General features: G+C 31.9%; 3 protein-coding genes across 3 annotated transcripts; all 3 read left to right on the top strand.

The window, feature by feature from the left end:
* LOC109349678 (translocon at the outer membrane of chloroplasts 64) lies at window positions 3,793-12,193 on the top strand. Its single transcript, XM_019590583.1, has 13 exons — window positions 3,793-4,098; window positions 4,702-4,854; window positions 5,425-5,549; window positions 7,082-7,207; window positions 7,654-7,836; window positions 8,005-8,146; window positions 8,446-8,614; window positions 9,223-9,357; window positions 9,538-9,738; window positions 10,328-10,455; window positions 10,531-10,582; window positions 10,963-11,032; window positions 11,749-12,193. The coding sequence occupies exons 1-13, from the start codon at window positions 3,896-3,898 to the stop codon at window positions 11,829-11,831; spliced, it is 1,770 nt and encodes a 589-aa protein (XP_019446128.1). The 5' UTR covers window positions 3,793-3,895; the 3' UTR covers window positions 11,832-12,193.
* On the top strand, window positions 12,298-13,721 carry LOC109349679 (protein C2-DOMAIN ABA-RELATED 4-like). The gene is made up of 3 exons (XM_019590584.1): window positions 12,298-12,789; window positions 12,922-13,017; window positions 13,345-13,721. The coding sequence occupies exons 1-3, from the start codon at window positions 12,601-12,603 to the stop codon at window positions 13,633-13,635; spliced, it is 576 nt and encodes a 191-aa protein (XP_019446129.1). The 5' UTR covers window positions 12,298-12,600; the 3' UTR covers window positions 13,636-13,721.
* Window positions 19,813-24,398, top strand: LOC109349677 (auxin efflux carrier component 1-like). The gene is made up of 6 exons (XM_019590582.1): window positions 19,813-21,182; window positions 21,279-21,513; window positions 21,779-21,864; window positions 22,697-22,854; window positions 23,870-23,946; window positions 24,094-24,398. The coding sequence occupies exons 1-6, from the start codon at window positions 20,006-20,008 to the stop codon at window positions 24,158-24,160; spliced, it is 1,800 nt and encodes a 599-aa protein (XP_019446127.1). The 5' UTR covers window positions 19,813-20,005; the 3' UTR covers window positions 24,161-24,398.

Here is a 24,688-nt window from a genome sequence, read left to right as displayed (position 1 = left end):
CGTTGTTATGATATCAAATCGAATTATTAAGCTGGAGTCATTGACATTTACCCTCAAGCTTGAGGATTGGAAAACAAAGCTACTAAGTAGAAATAAGACAACAACAATAACGGTTAAGCGATTAACTGAGTAAATATTAATCGATTAACACTATAGTTAATCAATTAACTAGATAGAAAATGACACGTTTTACACTTTTAACACGTTTTACACTTTTGTTAGTTAGTTAAGTAAATTTATTATCATTCATGTACTATAAATAAGGTTTTTCATGCCTCGATCATGAATGAAAAGTCATAATAATATTCATTTTACGCTTTCGCAATAATTATCAAACTCATTTCTAATCATCATTTTTATCATATGATGTTTATCTTATCCCTAACTACCAACTTAATACTTTATTTAGTATTCAAGACCACGGGGATAAAATATTTCATACTATCCCAATTCGTGATTTGATTAGCCAATAAGATAAACTAAATTTATATTGTTACCTCGTCCCTTTTCATGATTAATATATTGTCTACATTTTAAAAGAATTAAATTAGAAGCAAGTAGGATAATAATTTAATTTTGTCCTTGACCATCACCTCCCATTGATGCCACCAACATCACAACCCTTACCCCATTGCACGAATCTCATTGAAGCTACTACACCTTCATCCCTTACTAATAAGGATTAACTGTCCTATTTCCTGTATCTCATTGTGTTCCAAACTAACTGAAAGTTGACACTTACATGGAAAAAAAAATAAAAAATATACAATAACATTTTTATAATATTTGGTAGGATATGATTGATTTCAGACATAAAGACATGAAATTTTGTGGACAGATCATCATGTTTCCATCGCTTATCACCTCTGCCATGTCATCATCAAATCAATATACCTAACATGGTCCATTTGTTATTAAAAACATTTCATGAAACTTTCATACATAGGTTGCGATTCTCATAAAATACAAATTTGTTTTTAACCTTCCATAAGAGTCATGGCAGAAGGAGTTGTGAGATTTAGCTATCTTATGATCACAGGGAATATAGTTGTGGACTAAATGAAGAAACAACGTCATTCATATAGATTTGCATTTGTTAGTGTCTCTTGGATGGGTGTGGTCAATTACTTACTATACCTCTTGTTGTTACCGTGGCTTGCAACAATTATAAATGACACGAAATAATATTTATTGGCTGAGTCACGATCAGGTCGCTCTCTTTAAGACGTTTCGTGGCACTGTCCAAAATGTGTAAGCAGACTATTAACCACGCTGTCCCCAAGATAAAACAACTCAGATTTCTATTATCGAGTACTATACCGATCTCCAATACATTCACCACAATATGACTACTAGTGTCAATTCTCGAAATTCCCACAATATGGCTAACAGTGCCAATTCTCTTCCCACAATACTGATTATCAATGTTAGTTCTCGAAATGCCCACAATTTGGCTACCCGTGCCAATTTTTCCCCCTCAATACTGACTACCAATGTCAGTTCTCGGAATTCCCACAATTTGGCTGTCTGTGCCAATTCTTAGTGTCACGGAAAGAAAGGGGAAGAAGTTTGCTGGAAATGTATCGACGGAAAATATGAGTGAGAAAGAAAAAGTTGAATGAAAACGCATTCAACTTGAGGCAAGTTATAATGAGGGGAGAAAACCTCGTAGTCGTATACTAGGTATGTTATTGTCATATGACAGAAAGTCACACAAGTTGTAGGCGTCACACGCATTGGTAGAGGTCTATTCTGTTCAGACAGTGTGTCAGTCTTATACATGTGGCATGACAATCAAATAGTAGGAGATTGTAATGCCTTATGCTGCAATCTAGGATTTGTCTAATCAACTCTGTCCTTTATCTAAATTATTGGTCGGTAGTGTGGGCATGATCAATGCTCGCTAAGGATCGGATCATCTATGTCTAGTAAATGACTGAATCCTTGCGAATTTGTCAAACTAAGACATATCGTGTACTAGGATGGAACACGAACAAACTTTATGAAAAAAATTATGTTTTAATTTAATTCATTAAAATTCATTTCACATCTTTACTAATTTTGAGAGGCTATATTATGTTTGTTAACCTACATTTTTAATGCAATAAATGTAATATTATAAATTAATATCATTCTATAAATAAAATTTATATAGTATAAATTAAAATGTTAAAAAATGGGAAATATAAAATTATTGTTAATGATAATGGTAGGTGTAATGTTAAATAGACAATAAGATATGATGTAAGTTAGAAACACAAATTCTTACCAATGGTGAAAGTTTGCAAAAACTTGTATTTAGTAAGAATTTATATTTTACACTTACATCTTATTCATGTAATTTATAACATTAAATTTATCTATATAATTTTTATTTATAACATTAATAATATTTAAATTTATTGAATTGAAATAATGAGTATGACACCTGTGATAATGTTAGCAATATTAATATTATTATGAGTGTAAAATCTATACATTGATGGTATAAATATTTATACACATGTACTCAATCATCCACTATTTTTATTTTTGGAATTGATATTAAGTTGACATAATTTTGTCATATTTATTTTTCTCTTATTAAGAATAATAAAAGAGAATAAAATATTTAGAAATATTTTTATACAAATTAATTAAATATGATACATATCATAATTTTAATGATTGGAGAAGATAACTTACCTCTTGAAGGGATATTTATTTCATAATAAAAACAAAATTTAAAATATACTTTACGCATCTATTTCCTAATTAACATGATTCCAATATATATATATATATATATATGAAGTATAGAAGTGTTAATCTATGACATCAAACTTATTAAATTAAGAATTTAAAATTGATACACTTATAGTTTAAAAATTATTGATGGATAATTTACTGACAATATAAAAATACTTACACTATTAGTGTATATATATTAAATCCTTAAATTAAATAATAATAACGTTATGAAAGGATTAATATTTAGAAATCTATTTCGTCTTCTAACATTCTAATTTCAATATAAATTTGTATTTCCAAGTTCCAACTTATATTTTATTCTAATTGTACTATTATATCTTTGAAATATATTTGTCATTAATTATAATAAATTTTATAATTTCAAATTTAGAGTTTAATCTTTTTTTTTTTGGTAAACTTTTAACTTTTAATTCATATCTATATAACTTTTATTTATGAAACTATCAATATAAAGTTTATTAAGTTAAAAAAATTCAGGGTTGTTTTCCTGAAAACAACAAGTAATACTTAATCTTATATATATATATATATAAAATACCATCCATAAGCTTCTAAAAAATAAAGGATATTTGAGGCTTGTACGAAGGTTTTTCTTACTAGGTAACTCATTGAACAACATGAGCTTCTATAAAACTAAGGTAACAAAAACATAAAAACAATAATACTTATTTAAGTCTATGTAGTAAATTTATTTAAGGGGATATCCTCCCTAGTATTAAAAAAAAGTATGGATCCCCTTACTTTCATCTTAGTGATCAATTTTAGGAATATCTAATAGTTTGAATTTACTCACTAATTTAAACCGTTGAATTTTCCTAAAATTAATAGTTATGATATAAAATAAAATTAAAAAACTTACTTTTGAAATAAGTGAATCCATCCCTTACAAAAAAAACATTAGAAGTAGATAGGAAATAATAAAAGAGAAGCTGAGGCGGCGGGTGTGAATGAAAAGAAGAGAAAGCAAGAGGACCAACGCATAAATATTATCCAATTTTCACCAAAATAATTAGCAGCTAAATCTTTTTTCTTCTAATCCTATCTATCCATCTCTCTAGTTGAGTAGTATTTATCTTGTTCCTTCAACTTTGTTTCTCGTATTCTTCTAGGTTTCAACCTTTGCCTCCAAATAACACTAACAAACATGGCTTCTCAGCCAACAAATATATGGGTTTTGCTTGGTCTGGGTTTAGCTGGAATTATACTCATCTCAAGAAAACTGAAGAAAACAATCAAACTTGATTTTGGGGCTTTCATTCACAAACTTCAACTTCTTCCTCCTCCTCAACCTGCTCCTCCTAAAGCCCCTCACCCTCTTACTTCACTCACTTTCGCAATCTCCGACTTGTATGTATTCTTTAACCCCCCTTTTCTATATTCTTGATTCTATTGCATTCTGGCTACTTTTTTATCATGGGTTTTTGAGTTTAACCCTACCACATGTATAAAAATTTAATTTTTTTACGTGGGGTGTGAGGTTCTGTTGAAGAATTTGTGTAAGTTTGTTTATTTGTTCAATACTTAGTTTTTTCCCTATCATGGGTTTTCAATTTTAAACCCACTCTATGTGAAAAAAGTGTTTTTTTTTGTGGTGGTGGAATTGGTTTGGTAATTTTATTTATGTTATTGAGTTTCTATATGCATGTGGAACTAGTTTAATATACATGGGTTTGTTTCTTACTTCAGTACTTGTTCTTTTTAATCAAGGGGTTTTGATTTTAAGCCCACAACATGTAAAAAAATGTATTTTTTTCATATGGTGTGTGAGGTTCTTTGGAAGTGTTCATATTAGTTACTGTTATTGAGTTTCTATTTACATGTGGAACTGAACTACTTTGATATGTATGCAGTTTGTTTCGCAAATTTACAGTTGTTATTGGTGCAATGGGTTCCTCTAAGTTAAACCAGATAATTTTTGAAAAAGTAATAATATTGTGATATGGTTATCAGATTCAACATAGAAGGACATGTCTCTACATTTGGGCATCCTGAGTGGGAAAAGACACACGAACCTGCTTCTTCCACCTCTCCAGTGGTTTCTGCTCTTGTCGAAGGAGGTGCTACCTGTGTTGGAACGACGGTTGTGGATGAACTGGCATATGGGTTAGTTTCATTTGGGCTCGTTTTTCTTTGTTTAGACCACCCATTTTCTATATAATTTTATGGCATGCTTGCTTAAACAGTTTAATGAAACACTTATTCAACATGTTTTTTTAAAAGTTAAATAGGCCTTATTTTCATAGGCTTCTCTGATAGGCTTATTTTCGAAGTGTCATGTCGATAAAATTTGTGGGCTTTGGGTTGGTGGCAAGTGTGTTGTAAGTTTTGTGTTCATTGCTAACAGAAATACTAATATCTGTTAAAGAGTTACGTGCTGATTGTTGAAGTTAAGCAACTGGGATACTGAAAGATAAACACCTGGCCACAATTCCAAAGAAAAAGATGCTTCTAGAAAAAAACTATATACTTAAACTCATACAGTTTAGTAATATGACCAAATAGGATTGCCCTCTAAAGAGTACTAAATAGAACCTTGTAACATTTTCCACTTCTTTGCAGCATGATAAGGAGTGTAAATGATATGCACTGGTGCATGTTGGGTTTAATGTGACTTTAATTTCCTCTGATTTATTTGAGAAAAAAATGATTGTTTTGGACATTCTTTGTTCTCAGTATCGGTGGCGAAAACAAGCATTATGGAACACCAACGAATCCTGCTGTGCCTGCTCGAGTACCTGGGGGCTCCTCTAGTGGTGCTGCTGTGGCAGTAGCTGCTAATTTGGTTGATTTCTCATTGGGTGAGCTTCTTGATATCTTTTATCATCATCGTTGTTTGTATTTCCGAACATACGTATGGAATAATGCCACTTGTCGATGATATTAAAGATGGTTTATAGGAAATTGGTTTTTATCTTTTTGACAAGTGTGTGTAAAATTTATTGTTGGATTAAGGTCTTCTGCAAAGCCATGATAACCCAATAGCAGGACTGGCGTGTTATAAGTTTTTATCAAGTTTGTTTTCTTTATATATTAGTAGTAGAATTGATGCCAACTACACTTTTAGATGCCGACTTTGATCAGTGAAAGATCTAATGGATGGTTAGTACTTAGCTAGGTAGTCAATAGCGCACTATAGCGCCACAATAGCGGACTGTAGCAGTGTTTCGACCATTACCCGCGACGCCACAGTGGATAGCGGTGCATATGGCCGTAGCGCCTGTAGCAGGTCAAATAGCGGCAACATCGCAGGGCAAATAGCGGATCATGACCCGCTACATGTTTTATTGCGAGTGGAACCCTAATTTTATAGAAGAAAAGTATTTTTTGCTCCTCTTTTTAATAGGTGGCTGGTTTTTCACTAGGGTTTTAGGTAATTTAACCTCCCATTCTTTCCCTTCTACTTAACACATTGATTTTCCTAGGCCATGTGATTTTTAATTGGTTATACCTTTCTTCTTCCAAATTCTAGTTCACATGTTCAATTGCTTATATGTTCTTCATGAGCATAGAACAAAATTGCAAGGCTTCCTAATTCACAAACATTCTCCATCTTTTCCTTAAAAAAATTTCTTAGTCCCTGATTCTTTGCCCCATTATCTCTTTATTGATTCTTTTATCAAACTGATTGAACCCAATTGACATCATCTTCGTGTAGTTCAATTTCGTGAGATACAATTCTGTTATGGCATCCAACTTTGATCAGCTCTAGAACCCTTAATACTCTTATCTTGATTATTAATTAGGAATGTGTCTTTAATATGATCTATATTAGTATTTATATATGTAGGCTATAAACTACTTAGATATTTTTTTTTCCTTAGTTGTAGCGGTTGTCCCACTACCCGCTATAGTGTTTTTGGGGTCGGCCGCTACGCTCCGCTATCCGGGATTGACTACCTAGGTACTTAGTAGGAATAGGCATTATTTTTTCTTTTTGAGGTGAGCCTATTAGCACCAAGAGTGTTGCCTATTTTTCTTCTTGGTGCATGGCAGCATGCCTTGTTTCCCAATTTGTCTTTTGAATCAACAGCATGCATTTAATTTACAGTTTGAATTAATTTTGAAGACATTCATAAAGGTGTTCTATTGTTCTAAACATATTGAAAATCCAGAGGTTTCATTGTTTACCTACGTCAACATTTTTGTTGACATGCAATATAATTCTTGCTTGAAATTGTTGTTTTTCTTTTATTTACATTCTTGTTGCCACATCACTGTAAGAAGATTTCAGTTGATTTTTATAGGTTTAACTTTTGGTTTAACATCCACCATATTCTAATATTATAGTATGTGAATATGTTCTTGACTCTCGCACCATTGTACATAACAGGTATTGATACTGTTGGAGGAGTGAGAGTGCCTGCTGGATTTAGTGGCATTCTTGGATTTCGACCTTCATATGGTGCTGTTTCTCATAATGGAATCATACCTGTTTCAACTAGTCTGGACACTGTTGGTATGAATAATTCAATTATGAATTTAATATTTATGCATTGTTTGTGTGATGTTTTTTATACGGTCAGTACATCTTCCACGGTTCATGTGTATTACTTTTGTTTAAGAGTCAATTATACTTAACATATGAATGTTAGATGATGTGCTGATAGTGCATAAAACTTTTACACTGTCAATGCATAAATATTAAATCCTCCAGTTACTAATTCTGGTTTGATTTATAATCTTTTGTGTTTAAGTGGCTAATTTATTTATATATGTCAACTGATTAGTCTATTATGCAGTATAATGGATAGGGAAAAACAGAAGTTCTCCAACTGTTGGACCTTTTTTCAATTGTAGTTGGCTGATTGCCAGTGGCATCATAGTTTTTTTAAATGAATGTTATTATTTACTATGTCATATGCAATGTTTTTAAGATCTTTATAACTCGAATACTTTTTGCAGGTTGGTTTGCAAAAGATCCTAATATTTTGCGTCGTGTTGGTCATATACTTATACAAGCTAAGTTTGTTATCCAACGGAATCCTCGACAAATAATTATAGCAGATGATTGTTTTCAACATTTAAATGTCCCTCTTGATAGGAGTTCTGAGTTGGTGATCAAAGCCACTGAGAAGCTTTTTGGAAGTATGTTCTTTTGATGTGTCCTGATTTGCAATTTGATACAATCCATATTATTTCGATCATCACTGAAAGCTCTTACCTTATTTTCTGTGCTTTGTTTTTTCAACTAAGTTCTATTTTGGACTTGAACTTATAATCCATTAATTTTTGTTCAATGTCGGCTGTCTTCAGGGCAAGTTTTGAAGCATATAAATCTTGAGGACTATATAAGTTCTAAAGTTCCTAGCTTGAAGGGGTCCTCTGGCCAGAAAACAAATGGTGAACTGAAATCTTCATTAAAATCACTTGCTAACATTATGCAATACCTTCAAAGGTTAGTCAGTTTTTGTGGTGTGGAAATATTATTATAATTTGTAACCTTATGGAAAACACTGGATGGACAAGAATGTGAAACTTTTCGATCTGTCATTTTAATTTTCATTCTTATTTGGTCCTTAGAGTTTTACATTTGACAACTTGCAATTAATGCTCGTTCTAATTTCAGCTGACCATGTCATAACATTTTTGTTTCAATTAGTGTTTCTCATTGCTGGTGCACATAATTTATAGTTGTTGTGCTATGGTTGACGATTCCAGCCTTTAATAGATTATTTTGTTAATCTATTTGAACAGACATGAATTCAAACTTAGTCACGATGAATGGTTGAACATAGTAAAGCCTGATCTTCATGCTGCTGTATCATCACAATTGCATGAAAAGTTGGAGGTATCTGATGTGGAGATTGAAAATTCCAAATCTGTTAGAAGTGAGATGCGTGCTGCTATAAATTCACTTTTGAAGGTAATGATTTTATTTTACATCATTTCGTATTTTAAACCCTTCTAATTTTAACTCAATCTTCATTCTGTCTCATTCTGATTTGGCTTGCAACTTCTAAAGCTGTGTATTGTAATTCTTCGTTGTTACCTTACAGTATTCCGTACTTGAAATAGTTTACTGATTGAGCTTCTATAATTTCTTCCTTTTCCTTTTGTTTTTAAATGAGAGAAGAGCCTATTCACACTTTCATAGATTTAGAGAGCAGGTATTAGGAGGATTTTTCATGTGTGATTGTTCAAGAGTTAAAAGCTCTGCTGAATGTAAGAAAATTATGGCAAATTATCACCAAAACATTGGTTGAATGAGCAGGAACCTATCTAAATAAGTTCCCGGAACTTGAAAGCAAACTCTGAAATGCATCCAACTGGGAAGTGGACATTTTGAAAAAATGGTGACTAAATGTACATTGCAATGGTTGTAAAAAAATTATTCTATGAAAAAGTATATTACAACAACAAAGCCTCTTATAGGCTCGGTGGGGTCAGATGCACTCTAATGCTATAGAAATGTATATTCATATGAATAAAACCTAACTGTTTAAAGTTTGATACATGTTGATGTTTTTTAAGGACGAAGGAATTTTGGTGATCCCTACTGTAGCTGATCCTCCTCCTAAATTGGGTAGGAAGGAGATTGTATCTGAGGACTATCAGAGCCGTGCTTTTAGTTTGTTAAGTATCGCTAGCATATCAGGCTGCTGCCAGGTAAAATTCTATTCCTCATGAAACTTCCATACTGTTATTTGTTCCTTTTTCCATATATTTTGATATTTTGAACATATTTATTTCCTGTGTCAATTGCATTTAGACTGTTTGGTTTTTATTAATGATGGAGTTTTACTTTTATGCATCATTCATCTATATTCTGGTGATTTATTCTTTCAGGTCACTATACCATTAGGATTTTATGACAAGTATCCTGTTTCAGTGTCCTTGATAGCTCGACATGGTGGTGACCGCTTTCTACTGGACACACTACAAACCATGTATACGACTCTCCAAGAGCAAGCTGATATAGCTGCTAACACTAAATCATCAAAAAGTGTTGTCAGTAAGGAAGAATCCGCTGAAATTGCCAAAGAGAAGGTACTGTTGTTATGACTTTAGGTTTCATGTCAACTTTGTTTTTCCCATATTCAGTGGATCTATGTATTCCGCCCAATATTGATGTATGCTATTTAAGATTTTTCTAAGGACATTCATACGGTATATGCACTAACTACTGAACTAATGACCTTTCCTTTTTTTGCCCTCCTCTCTTGCAATGTAGACAGTTGCATTGCAGGCAACTCGTGAATTGGATTGATGTAAATTGATTGTCCTTTTGTTCGAGTTTATTATCTATTCTAACAAAGGTGGAATTGGATTGATGTATCAGGCTTTTTGCTAAACTGTTCTCAGAAAGCTGCAACTATCATATAACCTTTTTGTATTTTGTTTGGTTCCTTTTAACAATCTTGATAATTTGACATTATCATTTTGTAAGTTTCGAGTTCACCAGAAGAATATATTATCATTTCCACACTTGCATGCAATTTCATGATGTGTTTGTTGTTTAATTATTGAGCCTAAGATATGGTTTACATGAGCATTTCTCTGCATTTAATATAAACCACATGATATTTTGATCATTGTTCTCACTTTTGTGCTTGTTCTCCTTAATCTTATAATTTAGGGAAATCAAGCCTACAAAGATAAGCAGTGGCAGAAAGCCATTGGGTATTATACAGATGCTATCAAGCTCAATGGTAATAATGCAACATACTACAGTAACAGGGCTCAAGCATATCTAGAACTCGGGAGGTAATGTGTCTTGCAAGTTTTCTCGTCAAGTTAATTGAAAGCATCATCTAATTTTCTCTCTCTCTGCTCAACCAGTTACGTACCAGCTGAGGTGGATTGTACAAAAGCAATTGACCTTGACAAAAAGGTGACCCATGTCTTCAAAAATAACTTTGTATTCATAAGTGTACGGTATTGTTGTGACTGATGGTTTTTTCATCCTAAACTGGCAAAAGCTTATCTTTATTCCAAATATACGTGTAATATGAAAATCAAGGCTTTGGAGTGAAAGTATACTTTGTCGGAAGACTAAAATATAATCTTTATATGTAATTTGAAGTGCATTTCCAGTTGTGAGATTAGGTGCCACAGTTTAAATCTTTGGATTTTGGATTCATAAAATTTCTATAACATTTAATACTATTGTTTAATTTGTGTACACATGCTGATTGTATATTTACACGAGTGATAACCGGGAAATTTTGTACCGAGTTACTAACATCCCTCTATTTTCTATGTTTTACCCAGAATGTGAAGGCCTATTTCCGTAGAGGCACAGCTAGAGAGATGCTAGGTTACTACAAGGAAGCCATTGATGGTAAGATCTCTTTTCTCTCTCAGATTTATGAGCATCTTTCTTATCATTCGTTTAATAAAAAAAATTGAATGGGCTATTTGAAGACCAATTTAGTATTATTTACAAAAAAGGAACCTGTTAACCGCTAGTGTGATCATTCAACTGGTTTCCTTATTGGTAAATTCATGCACATATTCGTCTTTTTCTAAATTTACCCAAATAGAAATATACAGCTTAAAAGTGAGTCAGTCAAAAGCTTTGGTGTGTGTTGACTTGCCCAATGCCAATACTAAGCTGATTTCTAGTTTATGTGTGTTATGTATTCCTTCTTTAGTTTGGGGTGGAGATTCAAAGATTATGTTCTCCTCAAGATTGGACTGTCCCAATGTAATTCTGTGAGGAATTTGAGGTGGTATTATCAAATATTCCAATTGTTCAAGCATTAAACAACTGCATATTAATGGGTTTTGACTTTTGAGGTTGTGTTATCAAATATTTTGAGGGTCTCGGATAAAAAAAATTGATTATGTATTAGACAATCAGTGTTTTAAACTGCGGCTGTAGCTACATTGTCGTTGCGTCGACTCCCGAAACCGTGATATTGCAGTTGCAAAGTGCAATTTAGAACACAACATATTAATGTGTTTCATTTTACTTTTGCTATCGTTGTTATTAAACATCATATGAAAAATTTAGAAATTTCTAAATTACAGGCTAATAAAAAATTTCCTCTACAGATTATAAATATGCCCTTGTCCTTGAGCCGACGAACAAAAGGGCATCTTCGGCTGCAGAAAGGTTGAGGAAGCTATTCCAGTAGGGTATATGATTGTGAACACGAGATATGAGGGTGGGGTAAATGGTGAACACCCAAGAATCATGATGCTGGTTACCTATTTATAGGCCTTGAGATGATTGATTTTAGTGTTTCTAGTTTTACGATAATCATACAGGAGTATCTGCAAAAATGATAATGATTCTTTTGTCCTTCAAGGCAAGGCAATTTATAAACTTCAGTACTATTATTAGGTTCTGTGGCACAATTTGTTATGTTAGAATGAGTCCCAGTTTTGCATGAGGTTAATATATTCGGATTGTAATGAGAGTCAAGTGAGGGATATATATGCTTATGGCACAAATTTTCAGTTTACATTTGTGTATTCTTCTTGAAATTAGATTCTATTATGTCATGTTTTTAATATTTAAGGGCCAGGTTGTAGATAAAATTGTAACGTGAAGATGAGTGATTTACGGATAAGCTAATTGAGAGTTGAACACGTCAATGCAATTTTCAATCCTATTTTTTCAAAATGAAAACGTTGCCATAAGTTCTGTCCATTCCACAAAACTAATCAATTAACCAACCAAAAACCGATGTCAATAACTTTATTTTTCTATACATGCCAATAACAATGAAAACACTTTGGAGGCAAATGAAAAGGGCACACCATATCCAATTCATCATAACTGGATTCTAACGGTTCCCCTGTCTCCTATGCATGATTTATATATACATGTTTTGAGTCATTCTTTCTTCAAACATAGTCCTTCCTTTTGACGTTGATCATATTAATAAAAATAATAATTGTATGTCTTGTTGTGCCATATGGAATGTTCATACAAAAGGGAGAGGGAGAGGGATAAAAGAAATGGGAGGGAAAATTCTCATGGAAAATATCATCGGACTTCTTAGGATTCGAATCAAGCGTGGAATCAACCTTGTCGTTCGGGATGTCAATAAAAGCGATCCCTATGTTGTTGTTAGAATGGGCAAACAGGTATGTCTCGAGTACAAATAACTTTGTCACTCTTATTAATCCATCTATATTTTCTCAAACTTTGATACACATTGCATTTGTGATTATATGCTTGATTAATGTTAATTCTATGTTACTTGTATGTGTTGCCAGAAACTCAAGACTCGTATGATTAAAAAAAATGTTAATCCCGAGTGGAACGAAGACCTTACGCTTTCTGTTACTTATCCACTTTCTCCATTCTTACTGGTATGTGTGTTTATAGAGAAATACTAACAATATACTGTTGAATGCATTTCTTTTACAACTGGGTGAATTCATGCCAAACATGTTATTGATCATCTTTGTATCTACTTGAGAGTATTGGTTCTCTATCTCGATTCATTTACATCAGTCTAAGTCAATAAGTTATATTATTGTTATCTAGAAAAATGCTCGACCCATTAAAATGAGTCATTGCAAACAACATATTTGATTTAACAATGCTCCTATGTTTTTTTTGTTAATCTTTCATATATCATTTTCACTGCATCAAATATTTGTAATTAAATGTTATATATAATTGCATCCATGCAGACCGTGTATGACCACGACACATTTAGCAAAGATGACAAAATGGGATATGCAGAATGTGACATAACACCATTTATAGAAGCATTAAAAACGAAGACTCAAGACCTCCAAAATGGTACAATAATCAGTATAATACATCCAACCAGGAATAATTGTTTGGCAGAGGATAGTTGCATTGTTTATAACGATGGCAAATTTGTCCAAGATATTGTTCTTAGATTGCAAAATGTGAAACGTGGTGAAGTTGAAATCCAATTGCAATGGATTGATCTTCCTGGTTCCAAAGGCTTATAGTTGTGGATCATATATATACATATATTCAATTAGTTGTATTTATAATTTGTCTCCCTATTTAATTTATAAATCATTTATTTCAAGTGCACTAAGAGGATTCACATTTTTTGTTGATGACGCGGCCAATTAACCAATGTGCACATTTCTTCTTATTATTTGTTCTAATTGATGAATCCGTTGACTAATGGTAAAAGTACAATGTTCTTTTTTCTGATAAGTCACATTATACCTGCCATGCATGTATTGGGTTTATTCCAAGTCTCACATTTTTTCACTTATTGGAATTGAAATCAAATTTATGGTAAAAAATTAATTTTGAAAATAATATAAATACTTGAATGAAATTGTATTTGATTTTGATATTATTTATCGAGTTCTTCAAGTATTGAATAATCTTAACATTATGGGGATGAGGGAACTTTAAAATAAGCAAATTAATGCATGTTTGTGCATTCCTTTAATGCTCTTAGGAAACATAAAACCCAATGCAGTGCGTGCATGTGGGCTTGGGGTTTGGGTTTTCTGAATATCTAAGAATATGACTAATAGGGCAATCAGTTACTCTCATTTTCTACCCACATGAGGCTATCATCATTAACTTGGAGCATGGAATTTAAGGTAAAAATGAGTGTAATGAATTATAATTTTTTATTCATAAATAATTTAATATTTAGACTGTTAAATTTCTTGAGAGACATGTGACATAATCTTCATCTAATACTAGATCATTTAATATTAGATTTTCTCGCATCATAGAAGATCTTGATTCATTAACTTATTCTCATGCTCGAGTTATCATTTTTTACTCAATTATGACAATGATACAATGACACAACATGTTACAAACAACTTAAGGTTTAAAGTCATAATCCATGTTATGTTGTTTTAGAAGATACAATCTTTTTCATAAAAAACAATTTTGACTGGTAATTTTTTTTTCAGTTCATGACATCATGATTTCATATATGATTACATTTACTTTTTAATCATTATATGAGACATTTTTACTCAGGTGGTGTAATTTGACCATAAATTTATTGTAGCAATGCACCTTTTGTATTAATTACAAAAGTAATGTAACTTTTTATAAATCGGTTACAAAATCACTATTTCCTTTTTTATCTCTTCTGGACCCAACTAAATCGACAGCCGTGTAGGAATTTTTTTTTAAAGCTTTTCTATGAGAATCGTCTCCCTCAAGGGAGAAGGGAGTTTTTTGTTTATTTTTCATATTATCTCTCCTAAATCGGCAAGTAGGATGTAATTTTTTTTAATTTACTCTCTCCTAAATTGAGACTTCAAATTGAGTTTTTTGTGAATTTATTTTGTTACTCAGTTACATATGAATTGGCTACGATGAATGAGCTTTTAATTTTTTTTTTGCCTTAAGTAAATAGTCTACAAATAAGGAGTTTTATGTGTAATTTTTTTTTTATAATTCCTACCTTAACTCGTCCATTTTGTAGGAGTTTTTCCATATTATTTTTTTATATTTTATTATTCCAAATTGGCAACCTAGTTGCAAATCTTCTTCACCTATATAATCACTCGACACTCCGATTTTCTTCTCCTAAAAACATATATTCTGAAACTTTTTTCTTAAGTGCATTGCACTACTCTTTTTCTCTTGTTGAACATTATAATTCAAATACATTGTTACACTTGTCTCATTTAGAGTTATTCCCTTCGTAGAGATTGTTCTTGCCCATGTATTGCAAAACCTTCAGGTTGTTCCATATATATTTCTTCTTCCAAATCACCATTTAAGAAAGCAGTCTTAATATCTATTAGTGTACTAATAAATTATGTATCGCAACGAGCGAAATTGGTACTCTAATGGATTTATTCTAGTACCATGTGAAAAAGTGTCAAAGAAATCTACATTTTTTGCCTGAAATACTTAGCTACAAGGCGAACCTTATATTTATCCATTGTGCCATCAGGTTTCAATTTCTTTTTCAATATTAACTTACAACTAATAGGTTTCTAACCAGGAGGCAAGTCAGCTAAATGTCAGGTCTTGTTAGACTCTAGATAATCCATTTCATCATTTATGATCTCTTGTCACAAATCAGCATCCAAAGAAGTCAAAGCTTCTTGGAGAGTTGATGGATCCTCTTCCGATATATAGACCATATAATCAGGTCCATACTCTCTAGTAATCCTTGTTCTCTTACTTCTTTAGGTTCTATTTCTGACTCAACGTTATTATCATTATTGTTAATCACATGTATGTCACTAGTTGTTGCGCCCTCACTATTCCTCAATTTAAAAGGGAATTCATTTCATTGAAGTCTGCATCATTAGACTCAATGATTACTTTCATGTTAAGGTCATAAAACCTGTACGCCTTGATGTTTATAACATACTCAATGAATACACATTCATAGGCTCTACTTGTGAGTTTAACTCTCTTGGGGTATGGTATCCGAGCATAGGCCAAACTACTCAAAGTTCTCAAATAAGACAAGTTTGGTTGTCTATTCTTAATAATTTCATATGAGGAAATATTACTTTTAGCCTTGGAATATTTAGCACATAACATGCAGTTAATAAAATTTCTCCCTGCCAAGAGGGTGCAACACCAGAACTTAACATAATAGCTACAACTAATTCAATTAAAGTTCTATTCTTTCTTTCAACTTTACCATTCATTTCAAGTGAATATGGTGCAGTTGTTTCATGAATAATACCATTTAATTTATAAAAATCATTAAACATGTTAGAGTCATACTCAATGCCTCTATCGCTTTTGAGTTTCTTTATTTTCTTGTTGAGTTTATTTTCAATTTTAGTTACATATAACTTAAACATACACATGAACTATTTCTCCAACATTTATATCCTATGTAGAAAATATCAATGTTAAGAAAATACCACAATTGCAAGCATTAATAGTAATCAGAAATTGCCGAACTTATACTCAAATTGTGGCACATCAATCTTACAGAACTTATACTCAGATCGCGACGCAGGTAGCTGAGTCTAAATTATGTGTTTGCTATAGTGATAATACTAATGAAATAGTTTAACATTGTTTTCTATGGTTAATTGATTCAAAGAGCAATTCAATACACATGAACATGTAAATTTAGTTCTTGGAGCCACTTGAAATGCACTCATGGAGTTCAAAGTGAAGTTAAATAATTATTCAATGAGAATTAATCAAATTATATATTCAATGAGCTTATATTTGCATTTTCCAAATAACTAGGTGATGTTTGGTATCAGACAGTCAGACACATTCTCGGGAATGTGATGCTAGGTAATATAGACAGTAGAAACATTCTTACTAAAAATTTAGGAATCCAAATTTTCTACTTATTCCTTAATTGCAATATCTAGGAATTCCATTTGCCTGCTAGACACATTACCAAATGAGATGCCCATAAATGTAAAAAAAGATTCTTGATATCAAACTTTACCTTAGATGCTTAAAGGCAATAAAAAGATATATGCGCTGACAAAAAGTTATGTATAATATTGATAGACTGTTATCGATGCAGTTATCACATATAATTTAGAATTTAACAATTCATATTGGTTCAGGTAAAAAGTTTCTAATGCTACATTTGCCCAGACCTAAATATAGCAAATTTAGATATGGAATGTGAACTCTTTCTCAATAAAAATAAAACCAATAACAAAAAATATTTACATTATTTTTCCTAAAACTTATGAAGTAAGGCAACATTCATCCATAAGTTCAAAGCTAAGCAAACTAAATACAATCATAATTTTCTCATAAACAAACAAACTTTCAGAATTCACACTCAAATTCACATGGTTACTGTTCAAACTCTCATAATTTGATATGTAGTGAAAATCATAAAATTGATAGTATACTTTTTAGTGTCAACTTCCACGGTATTATTTTCTTTTTTCAAGTGCATACCAAATTAATTTGTAAGGCTTGTATGTGTTGTAGTAATCATAGAGATCATGAGACAATCTATTCAGAATGAAATTTTTACATAAGTAATCACTTTCATTCTAGAGAGCTATTTTAATAGCGAGTTTATTCATTTCCTCTTTTTCAGTCTCATCCGACATCACTTGGATGTCGGTTTTCAGAACGTGGGCAACATTTCTCATAGTGAGGAAAATTTTCATCTTATGTTGCCAACGTTTGAAATTTGCCCCGTCAAACTGAAATGGCTTGTTCAGGTCATAGTTGTTCGGTCTAGTAATATTATTTACGAATGTCATTGCAGTAGAAACGTCTTAAAATTATTGTTACCGTAGTTTTCAACAATTCTAAATGACACGAAATAATACTTATTGGCTGAGTCACGACCATATCACTCTCTTTAATAGATATTTTACTAAAAAAATTGTTAGGCTGCAACTTACGGCTTATAAAGCCTTTCAACTTCTCTCCTCCAAACAAAGTGGGACTAGTGAGTTTTTTCATTTCACTTCAAAACATCATTATATTCTAAAAATTCCAACACTTTCTTTTTTTTTTTATAATTATTTCAATGCACTTGAAGAATTGATATAGAACTACTCCCTCCAATTTTCTACAAACATTATGAGGAGGAAGGAACTTTAAAATAAGCAAATTAATGCATGCTTATGCATTTTTAGGAAACATAAAACTTAGTGCAGTGTGTGCATGTGGGCTTGGGGTTTGGGTTTTCTCATTATCTAAGAGGAAAACTTGTATGGAGATGAAACTAATACATCATATTTGGAGACACATTTAATAAGTGTTATTGTTTAGTAATAAATTTTAATTAGAATTGATATTTTAATGTGTTGTCAATCATGTATTGATTGTTTCTACATAGATATATCTTTACACAAATATTTATCATCTAAGAATTGTATGACTAATACTCCAATCATTAACTCTCATTTTCTATTCACCCCTAAGGCTACCATTATTAACTTAGGGCATGAAATTCGAAATAAAAATGAGATTAATAAAATTATAATTTTTATTTATAAATAATTTAAAATCTATATTGTTAATTTAAAAAAAAACATGCATCTCCATCTAATATATATTCTTTGGTATCCGACCTTCTAGTATTGAAAAAATTCCTAATTTATTAACTTCTCTTGAGTTATTACTTCTGACTCAATTATGGCAATGATACAATGACTCAACATGTTCCAAAGAACTTGAAGGTTTAAGAACTGAATCTATAATATGTTGTTTTAGAAAATATCAATTTTTTCATGAAAAACAGTTTTGACCGGTATTTTTTTTTGGAGGTTTAGACATCATAATTTCGTATATGATTACATTTACTTGTTAATCATCATATGATGCATATCATCTACTCTATATGCTTTTTTATGTAATTTTATTTACTATGTATGGAAAGACTTATATATTCTATTGTTTACCGTTATATATTATAATGGTTTTCAAGGTTTCTTTCGAGACTCCCCTTAATGATAAAGGTGTTGCCTCTCACTTCTAGAGAGGTTGAGATTGACACATATGAATAATGTTCTGAGAAAATGTAGATATCATAAGTACCTTCTGAAATATGTTTAGTTATCATCTCACTTCGCTCTACCATGAGAGTGGTGGTCTAGCTTTCCGATCTAACCATTTCCTATGGTATGAGCCAAACCCACATAAAACATGCTAAATAAATAATTTATAATAATAATAATAATAAATAAATAAAAAACAAAAACACTTCTATATGTTAAAAATACTAATGATTCTCAAAGTTGAGGTGATTTGGAAGCCTCTACAACTCATAACTAAAACTTTCCCTTTACTTTACGACATTTTTTCATATTTATGTTTTAATCGTTAGTAGGTTAGTTACTATTTTTAGTATTTTTTCTGTTTTTCATCTTTTCTGTTCTAACTCTTCTTCTCTTCTCTTTCATATAAATAAGCCATTGAGTGTTGTACATGAGATCATCTTTTCAAGTGAAATATACATCTATTTTTTCGTTTTCTTATCATTCAAGAAACCAGATTATTTTTTGGTTCATTTGTGATCTTGATGCTGTTTGTAAAGCCAAGATTCTTCTTCTTCATCCATGGAAAACATGTCTGATGTCATGAGTTGTGATTAGTCGAAAAAATATTTAAATTAAAAATTTAATTATTAAGTATTTTTATGATCGAACCATGACATATGCGGGGTAAAGAAGATATGGTCCATCTATGAATAGTGCTTACGGGATTATAAGTGCAAGTTTGGTTCACACCTATCAAAGCTGCAAAAAGATTTTCTATACATGTCCTTATCACCCTCTGAGCTAAAACCACTTCCCTCAAAAACCAAAACACATGCTCTCTTTTCGTTCTTCAATACAACCATATTCCCATCTCTTTTCATTCTTCAACTTCTTCTTGTTTCTAACCTCATAAAAACTATTTCTTGATCAAAAAATGATAACTCTAATAGATTTCTACCATGTCATGACAGCAATGGTGCCACTTTATGTAGCCATGATACTAGCATATGGTTCAGTAAAATGGTGGAAAATTTTCTCCCCTAGCCAATGCTCTGGCATAAACCGTTTTGTAGCTCTCTTTGCAGTTCCACTTCTATCTTTTCACTTCATTGCCTCAAATAACCCTTACAAAATGAACCTACGTTTTATAGCTGCTGATACCCTTCAAAAAGTTATAGTTTTACTTGTTCTCTTCATTTGGAGCAACTTGAGCAAAAGGGGTTGTTTGGAATGGACAATAACACTCTTTTCCATTTCAACCCTTCCAAACACTTTGGTTATGGGTATCCCTTTACTTAAAGGGATGTATGGTGAGTTCTCTGGGAGCTTAATGGTACAAATTGTTGTCCTTCAATGCATCATTTGGTACACTTTGATGCTGTTCATGTTTGAGTATAGAGGTGCTAAGATGTTAATCTCTGAACAGTTTCCAGACACTGCTGGAACCATTGTTTCTATCCATGTTGACTCTGATGTGATGTCACTTGATGGAAGACAAGTTCTTGAAACTGAAGCTGAGATCAAACAAGATGGGAAGCTTCATGTCACTGTTAGAAAATCCAATGCTTCAAGATCAGATATTTTTTCAAGAAGATCTCAGGGTCATCCTTCAACAACACCAAGGCATTCAAATCTTACCAATGCTGAGATATACTCTTTGCAATCTTCTAGGAACCCTACTCCAAGAGGGTCTAGTTTCAACCACACTGATTTCTATTCTATGATGGCTGGTGGCAGAAACTCTAATTTTGGTGCTAATGATGCATCAAGGGGACCAACTCCAAGGACTTCTAGTTTTGATGAAGAGGGTGGTGGTGGAAATAATAATAACAAGACTAGGTATCATTACCCTTCTGGAACAGGACACTACCCTACACCAAACCCTGGCATGTTCTCTCCCACCACTGCCTCTAAAAATATTCCTTCAAATGTTAATGCCAAAAGTACTAATGGTCAAGCTCAACAGAATAAGACAGAAGATGGGAATAAGGATCTTCATATGTTTGTTTGGAGTTCAAGTGCTTCTCCAGTTTCAGATGTGTTTGGTGCACATGAATATACTAATGTTCATGATCATAAAGATGTGAAATTGAATGTATCTCCAAGAAAAGGTTCCTTTTTTAAATTGTACTTTTACATCTTATTAGTCTCTCTTTTTTGTTTATTTTTCTTATTTTGATTGATTGATTATGTTGCTTGATGATCAGTGGAGGATAATAGAGACTCTACCCAAGAGGAGTACCTAGGGAAGGATGGTTTGAGCTTTGGAAATAAAGGGATGGAACATGAAGGTGGCAAAGTTGGAAATGAAAATCCAAAAACTATGCCTCCAACAAGTGTGATGACAAGGCTTATATTGATTATGGTGTGGAGAAAACTTATCAGAAACCCCAACACCTACTCTAGCCTACTAGGTCTAATTTGGTCACTGATTTCATTCAGGTAACTACTCTCTTCCAGGGGCATGGTCTCTCATTTCCTGTCCCAGACCAATCAGAATATTAATTTTTGTTTTTTTTAAATTTCTTGTAATCATATGTCAATATCTGGTTGGTCCGAAACATGAAACAGAATACCGTTAGAAATAGGTGTTCTCTGTCCATTTTGCTTACTCAAAAAAAGAAAAAATCATTTGCATATCTTGCAGTCTAATTCCTTCATGTTCCTGGTGTATAAGATTTTGATTTGATTATGTTGTTCCTTACAGGTGGAATGTTGAAATGCCTGCAATTATAGCAAAATCTATTTCCATTCTGTCAGATGCAGGTCTTGGCATGGCTATGTTCAGTCTTGGTCAGTATAAACATAGATCCTCTCCTTGCTTCATCATATCTTACAAAATACTTTAACTAGACACAAAAATATAAACAAATTTAAAAAAGTATTTTGATTATTATTATCATTATTAGATGCTTTGTGTTTTTGTATTAATTTATAAAGAAAGCAAGGAGGCAAGTGTGTTGAAAAGAGCAAAGTAAGAAAACAGTGCAGTGTTATGATAAAATGCTGCTTCCTTTATCAATATTTCCACTCTTCTATGATTACAAACAAGCGTGCGTGTTTGCCATTTTTTCTGAACAGAATCATTTATAGAAAAATTTACTTGCAAGATCTGGAAGCATGTTTGAGTAAGATTTTCTTAATAATCAAAATGGGAAAATGATATAACTTCTTTAATTAGTAGCTACTTTTGAATGGCTTGTCAACTGTGATTAACATGAATAGCTTTTTTATTTTAATTTTGCTATTGTAATACAAATAGCTTATGTTTTATACCAGAATCTATAAAAAAATTATCCAAACTATCGTGTTAAATCCAATTATCCAAACTATATAAGATTGAATAAAACATAAACAAATAGCTTATGTTTTATTTTCTCGATAGTAAGATTGAATTTAACTAGTGAAACAAAAAAATGTAAATTTCCCTTCGATTTCTGTCATGAAAATAACGTTTTCATTTACAAGTGGAAGGTTTTGTATATCACTCTCATCACATTCCATTAAGTTGGAGTTTTATGTGGTATGCCTGGTGCTTTATTTTCTTTTAAATTCCTGTGAAAATGTATATTCCTTTATATATATTGATGAACATGTTTCAGTTTTGATATGTGTGTTATGACAGGTCTGTTCATGGCTTTGCAACCAAGAATCATAGCATGTGGAAATTCCAAAGCAGCTTTTTCTATGGCCATGAGATTCCTTACAGGTCCAGCTGTTATGGCAGCTTCTTCCATAGCTGTTGGTCTCAGAGGAACTCTTTTACACGTTGCCATTGTTCAGGTATTGTTCCCTTCTATCCACAACCATTACTTTATTCTGTGTTGCATTAACCTCAAAAAATACCATTGCATTAAAATATATACATTGCTCAGTGCTCACCCAAGATAAGCTAATCTGTTTTTCCAATTTGTTAAAGCTGCTAAATTGGCTTAGATTTCATGTAGCAAATTTTGTCAATTTGCAACATGCTTATCTTGGTTTCTGCGAAACAAATGTAGAACTTATGGCCAAAAACATCAAATTGGATTAGGAATAAGGCACCACTCTTATTTTCTGTCCTGACGAATTAAAAAAATAGAACTTGGCGCAAACAGAGATATACATGAGTGTTTTAAATGCACTTTGGAATTATAGTGGGCCACAATATGGTTAATATCCATTTCGGTAACATGGATCTTCTACGGAATATGTCTCTGTCCCTAACCAATTCAATAACAGTATAACACTAAATAATATATAAATATTCTCTTATATTTTTTATAATTTTTTTAACGAAATAACATATCTTGATTGGTGTAACACACCATTAGAGACATCAATTAGAACAAAAGATCTTCATCCTTATTTAAGTTTTTCACATTTTTTGAACTTACTAAGTTAGTTCCTATTAATTTTAAGTTATTATTTTAGACCTCATTATTTTTAACATCAAACCATATTAGTCTTTCCGCACCTGTTTGTTAAAGATAACATACTTACCTACATGAGATATTAAGTGGTGATGCAGGAAAATTTTGTCAACTCAAAGAAATAACGCCGTTTCAAAATTTCTGCAACCACAATTGCGGACGTGCCATTCACATTTGTCATAGTTTTCTGCAATTATATTAAATGTAATGTAATTGTGAACACAATTTAAAACACATGTAAATACCATGTCATTCCATTTATTACTAAGATTTAGAAAATAAAAAACAGAATTAAATCTCATATATATATATATATTATATATTTTGCAACAGTTTGCAAGATTTTTTAATTTTGCTTTTTGAAATCCGATTGTAAAAAAATACAGGCAGCTCTACCACAAGGAATTGTTCCATTTGTCTTCGCAAAGGAATACAATGTACATCCTGATATTCTCAGCACAGGGTCAGTATAATCATTGTTTTTTTAATACCTTAGTATAATTATTGTATTAGTATTAACATGATATTTCTTTTCACACACCCTCCTTCTTATTTTATCAATTGCTTCTTTTAATGCTAACAAAAGTTGCTTCATGAATTTTAAATGCAGTGTTATTTTTGGGATGTTGATTGCATTACCCATAACACTAGTGTACTACATCTTGTTGGGGCTATAAATTAATGGAAAAGATTGATCATATTTGAAGATTACTACTATAGCACACATGCAAGCTTGTTTGAGTCTACTAGAGCACAAGAAAAGGAAAAATCAATGAAATAGAAAAGCATCATCATCCGAATTTAATTGGAGGAATCACGGGATGAATATTTATTTTCTCTTTTGTTTTCTATTTTTTATTGAGTTGTCCTTGCTTAGTGAAAATGTAAAGTCATATTTGTAGCTAATTTATAAAATGGCTATCTAGTTAAATTTCAAATTAAAATGCCCTTAAAAGTTATATATATCCTTGGATTCCATTACACATCAAACAAAGAAAAGAAAATAATGAAAACTTTGTTATCTTATCCTTTTACCCGATCCATGTCTAAATTTTCTAAAAATGAATAAATATGAAGTAAGTTTTTTTCACATACTCTTAGAGTAAGTCGATTTTCTATATATAAAAATGAAAAGGTATAGATGCAGTGCAGAGAGGGGGCCTCCATTAGGAGATGGGGGTTTGATTTGATGTGGACTGCTTTGG

Source organism: Lupinus angustifolius, chromosome LG06, assembly GCF_001865875.1.
Source record: "Lupinus angustifolius cultivar Tanjil chromosome LG06, LupAngTanjil_v1.0, whole genome shotgun sequence".
NCBI classification, from domain to species: Eukaryota; Viridiplantae; Streptophyta; class Magnoliopsida; order Fabales; family Fabaceae; genus Lupinus; species Lupinus angustifolius.
The sequence above is the reverse complement of the archived record's forward strand: the minus strand, read 5'-3'. Positions and strand labels throughout refer to the sequence as shown.